The sequence below is a fragment of the Lolium rigidum genome, chromosome 1 (genome assembly GCF_022539505.1).
Source record: "Lolium rigidum isolate FL_2022 chromosome 1, APGP_CSIRO_Lrig_0.1, whole genome shotgun sequence".
Classification (NCBI taxonomy): domain Eukaryota; kingdom Viridiplantae; phylum Streptophyta; class Magnoliopsida; order Poales; family Poaceae; genus Lolium; species Lolium rigidum.
In genome coordinates this window covers 358635888-358641653 of record NC_061508.1, presented here as the reverse complement: position 1 = coordinate 358641653, position 5766 = coordinate 358635888, and the positions used below count along the sequence as shown (strand labels likewise).

At 47.2% G+C, this 5766-nt stretch overlaps 1 protein-coding gene across 1 annotated transcript; it reads left to right on the top strand.

The window, feature by feature from the left end:
- The first annotated feature begins 3734 nt into the window (after positions 1 to 3734).
- LOC124684699 (zealexin A1 synthase-like) lies at positions 3735 to 5430 on the top strand. Its single transcript, XM_047218965.1, has 2 exons — positions 3735 to 4625; positions 4700 to 5430. The coding sequence occupies exons 1-2, from the start codon at positions 3735 to 3737 to the stop codon at positions 5339 to 5341; spliced, it is 1533 nt and encodes a 510-aa protein (XP_047074921.1). The 3' UTR covers positions 5342 to 5430.
- Positions 5431 to 5766: the final 336 nt, after the last annotated feature.

Sequence of the window (5766 nt, the reverse complement as noted above, 5' to 3'; positions counted from 1 at the left end):
ACTGTAAAGTAGGAGGCTGTGTTGATCTCTTGTAAACAGCTTGTGTATCGTTCTATAGACATACCTTGGACTCGCATATGTTTCTGTTGTACCACTCTGAGAGATGTAATATGAGTGGAACGGTGTTTCACTTGTGTTATGTCAACGACTTGTGTACTACACCATGCAGTGGTACGCTGGGTCATCACAGTAACACTAATAAATAGTTATCAAAAAGTAAAACTAATTAAAAAAATAAATATAAGTATTAGATGAAATAAAATAGAAAGAAAAACAAATAAAATTTATGATGGCGCACGGCAAAGAAAGAATCGCACGGCAAATGAGCCTTTGACGTGCAACTTGTCTGGCCGCACGGCAAAGGGAGCGCCACGGCAACGCCCAGACCCTTTGCCGTGCAGCATTTCTTTGTCGTGCAGCGTGTAGGGTCTTTGCCGTCGTAGTTTCTTTGCCGTGCGCTTTGGTTGGACTTTGCCGTGCATAGGATCGTTATCGTGCGCCACTATTGTCTTTACCGTGCAGGGATTCTTTGCCGTGCGCTGCTCTCAGACTTTGCCGTGCAGTTTTTTTTTGCCGTGCGTGCTACTTGCTGCGCACGGCAAAGATGTCTTTGCCGTGCAGCGGCGCACGGCAATGATTGGCTGGACGGCAATGCCCTTTTTTCCCGTAGTGCTGAACGTTGGAGAAATGCTGCCAAAGAACTCTTACCGACAGCGTATAATGTTAGCACAAGAACTTGAACATGAAGTAATGTACAATCTATGTAGAAAACTATACTACATTGCAGGAAAGAACCAGGATTTAGGAATTATTATTATATACTGCCTTTCACTTGAATTGTACATTTACAAATTGTTTTAACTTGCTCAGAACTTCAAATACCTATCAGGGAGTACCAATTGCAGACGGTTGGTAATTTATCACTTGTATGGATAGAGCTTATCACTGGCAATCAAGCCAGCTTGACCAATCCGATTACTACTCATGTTCTGACATGGATAACTTGGAGAATGATTCCTTAGTTCAACATTACTTTATCATCAAGCAAAATCGGTTATATTTTCCAAATTAACCTGGACAATTGTTATGTGATGAATTTCAGCATATAATCTGTGAGACTGTAGATCATTCCTTCCGGGAGTGGTGTTTTGGAACATGGGATCATATGCTCCCTCTATTTTGAAATGCATCTTACACATATTTTGAATTTCAAAAAAATTGAAACCAAAAATTCGCATGTAAATATTCTCGTGCTACACGCTTACAAAGTTGTTTCATAAAAAATCGACTTATCATGTGACGTGTGTAAAAAAGACAAAACTCAGTGCTAAAAATAATGCTTTTCACAAGATAAATTTTCTCTTTTTTATATAGATCACAAAAAATATTGGTTTTTCGTGAAACTTAACGAACGAACATATATTATGAAGATGTACATGTAAATTTTTTTGTTAAAATTTTTCGACATTTCGAAATATGATTTTATGATAGAGGGTGCATACGCACCCGGGAGCCGAATTGAATATCCGATTCCTTTACCCTCACAAGTATAATACAGCAGCTTTTAAACAGAACAAGGACTTCCTGCCAGTGCCCACCTCTTGCTTTGCTATGGCTAACACGGTAAGCATTATATCCTTAGATCTCACACTAAGCGACATGCATCAGCTCTGCCTCCAAAGATCTTCAGATCTGGCACGAGTGGTACATTTTCTTTGTATGCAAGGACATGGTCATCACTTATGGCCAAGTGAAAAGTGAAAAACCTCTACTCAAGTTAGGAATATTCTTTCAGACATATAATATACAGGGGAGATAAGATTTTGGAATACTGTTACTCTTCGATCGACAAATGCGCATAACAAGAATTACAAGTTGCTATCAAAATAAACTGATGTCTAATTATACCATCTTGTCTTACTATCGAAATATATGTTCCTACCCAGTATAAAGATAAATCCACGACTAAATAAACCTCAACTTTATAACCAAGACAGAAGATCTATTTTATCATTAATATACTCAGCAGGGCAACACTAGCAACAGTTAGATAAATAAAAATCAGTGTAGAATATAACAATACCAATCATGCGCTGAATCATATGCAAGACCGCATCATTTGTGGCAGATATACTACTATTTACAAACAAAGGTTGCATCAGGTTTTAGTTAGCTACTCCAAACAAAGATAGGTCCTCACACAAAAATAATTGTCTGACCAATCCAATCGGTCTAGCTGCTCACTAAAGAATCGATAGGAAATAGCATTAGTGAACTTTGTAACATAATAATATTACTAGCTACTAAAGCTACCTCCTGACATGCTAAAGCTAGATCACAAACAGTAGATAGCACTACACTGTCCATCTCAATAGAAGCAAACTTTGATTTTTTTTATTTTAAAAACCTATGGTTTCAGCAAACTAATTAGAGCAATCGGTGAGGAAACTAGTTTACTAATTAGGTGCAGATAATGAAGATTCAGAAGCTCCAAGACATAAGATGGGTGGCTTATGTGAGAAGTTGGGGAGAAGGCAGCCTGTTTCTTTAAGCCACCAAAAAGAACTGGACCGACCTAATTGAGCCGTAGCTGCTACACAAAGTTGTTCATCCAGATAAACAGAAGAACAAAAAGTTGACCTTTCCATGCCAATGTCGAGGTCGCAGATCCTTGGGGGCGCCAATGTTCTTCAGATCCGGAGCAACCACTGGCTCCTACGAAGAGGCCGGCTATTTAGGAGGGGGCCGGTTTCTTCTGGGCTAAACGGGCTAACCCAGGCCAGAAGCGTTTTGAGATGTTTTCAGGTGTTTTCATCGAGCCTGAAAAAAACACTCCAAAACCAGCTCAAACACCTCAAAAAACACTGGCATCGAACGAGGCCTGAGGAGATAAAGGTGAGATCGTGGGAGTTGTCGCTACAAATCGCCACACGAGCGAGCGAGGTATGTGTGACCAAGGCTCGATTCCAAAGCAAAATCATGAATCTTTTCAGTTTTCGCGGATTTGTTGAATGAATTTATTTGAACGCCACTTCATTACTGGTCACTACGATCACATCCTCGATATCATTCTTGTTAGATTAAATTCCTATCCGTAGAGCCGATAACATGTCCTCCTCTTTAATTGCTTTGTATTGTTTCAGGTTGTCCACCTTTGATTGCTGAAGTACTTTCTCCATTCCAAAATAAGTCTTGCATATTTATTTAGATGTATTTTAGTGTATAGAACTATAGATACATGAAAATGTAGGCAAATTTGTGATACTTATTTGGAATAGATGAAGAACTAATTTAGTTCTACACCTTTATACTGGCTTGTTGTCCATGGAGTGATTTGGATATAGGAAAAAGAAAAGAAAAAGGATTGGAAGTTAGTCTTAATCAGATAGGTATTTCATTATCTTGCAAAGTGTACCCATATCTTCTTTCCCTGTTGATGAAAAAAAAATGGTAATAACAGATCGATCCGTGCTTTGACTTTTTTTGATGTTGCAAGAAACTAATGAAGTCGTCGCTAATAATCTAATATGTGTTGCTTGCACGATTGTTTCAAAATGTTGCGTGGCCTGATCACTTACTAGAACAAGAAATGTAGTAATTGCATTAAAAACTGAAGAAACAAAGGTACTAATTGCATTAAAAACTCAGGAGAGAAAGGTCAATGGCATCCTATCCTATCCTATATTCCTATCTATCTTGAGTGGCCCCGATCCCGTTTGGAAGCGCAGCAAAAAATGGGGGACACCTTTCACTTGTACTGTGTCCCCGTCGGCTTGGCTCTCGTATCATTGCTTCTTGTGTTTGCGAGGTACAAGCGTTCGGCGGCGCATGAGCTGCGGCTGCCGCCGGGGCCATGGAAGCTGCCCGTCATTGGCAGCTTACACCACCTCGTCGGGAAGAAGCTCCTCCACCGCGCTCTACGTGACCTGGCCCTGCGCCACGGGCCGGTCATGCTGCTCCGGCTAGGCGAGGTACCGACGCTGGTGGTCTCGTCACGGGAGGCGGCCCGCGAGGTGATGAAGTCTCTGGACACGACGTTCGCAACACGGCCGCTGACGAGCCCCACCCTGCGCGTGCTGTCCAGCGACGGCCGGGACATCGTGTTCGCGCCGTACGGGGAGTACTGGCGCCAGCTCCGCAAGATCGCCGTCACGGAGCTCCTCTCAGTGCGCCGCGTCCTCTCCTTCCGCGCCATCCGCGAGGAGGAGGTCGCCGCCATGCTGCGCTCAGTCGAGGCGGCCGCCGCCGACGGCCGCCCCGTGCAGATGCGCGCTCGGCTGTCCGCGCTCATGGCCGACATCACGGTCCGCGCCGTGATTGGCGATACGTGCAAGGACCGCGACGTGTTACTCCGGGAGGTCGACCACGTGGTTGAGCTCGCGACGGGGCTCAACCCAGCCGACCTGTGGCCGTCGTCGTGGCTCGTCGGCCGGCTGTTCGGCGGCTCCGTGCGCCGCACCCAGGAGGTCCATGACACCATGTTCAGAGTCATCGACGGCATCATCCAGGAGCACCTGCTGGAGAGGAAGGGCGAGGAAGAAGCACAGGACCTGCTTGACGTGCTGCTGAAGATACATAAAGATGATGGCGGGCTCGACATGCTTGCCGTTAAAGCCGTCATCTTCGTGAGCACCATGTTTGCCTTGTATTAAGGGAGAGCAAGCACTAGCTTCTGAGTGTTTGATTGATGTGCATGCAGGACATCTTCAGCGCCGGAATGGAGACGTCTTCGACGGCGCTGGAGTGGGCCGTGGCGGAGCTGATCAAGAACCCGAGGGTCATGGCGAAGGCCACGGCCGAGGTACGGCGAGCCTTCGAGGCCGGCGGGACAGTGATGGAGCAGGCGCTCGGGGACCAGCTGCCGTACCTGAGCCTCGTCATCCGCGAGACGCTCCGGCTGCACCCGCCGTTCTCGCTCCTCCTCCCGCGCGAGTGCCGCGAGGCGTGCCAGGTGCTCGGCTACGACGTGCCCCGCGGCACGCAGGTGCTAGTCAACGCCTGGGCGCTGGGCCACGACAAGCGGTACTGGCCCGACGCGCCGGAGGAATTCCGGCCCGAGCGGTTCGAAGGCGAAGAAGGGTCGGCGGCGGGGAGAGACTTCAGGGGCACCGACTTCGAGCTCCTGCCGTTTGGCGCCGGGCGGAGGATGTGCCCTGGGATCTCCTTCGGCCTCGCCAACGTGGAGCTCCCGCTTGCCAGCCTGCTGCTCCACTTCCAGTGGAACGTCGTCTCCGGCTCGGCTGAGCAGTTCGACATGACTGAGGCGTTCGGCGCCACCACTCGCCTGAAGGCCAACCTCCTCCTGCGCCCCGTCCTGCGCGTGCCTCTTCCCCGACTTTAATGGACGACGACGCGCGCCATTGTTTTTCACAAGATATGTATTCAATCACCTTGTTGCTTGTGTCATTTGATTCAACTCCTTCACATGTAAATGCCTGCATGACTCACCTTGCTGTAAATTGGATCTGGTCACACGGAATACATAATTTGATCATGCTAGCAGCCGTTGCCGTACAGCAAATGTTTGCCGTGAGCCCTACGGCAAAGATTTCTTTGCCGTGCGCACCGAGCAGAACTCACGGCAAAAAAAGGAACAAGGCAGCATCTAAAGGGAGCGCACAGCAAAGAAACTCTGCACGGCAAAGTCTGAAGACAGCGCACGGCAAAGAAATAGCCACGGCAATGACCCAACATACCGCACGGCAAAGATTCCGTGCACGGCAAAGGCGTTGGGCATTGCCGTGCCTCACCCTTTGCCGTGTGTGG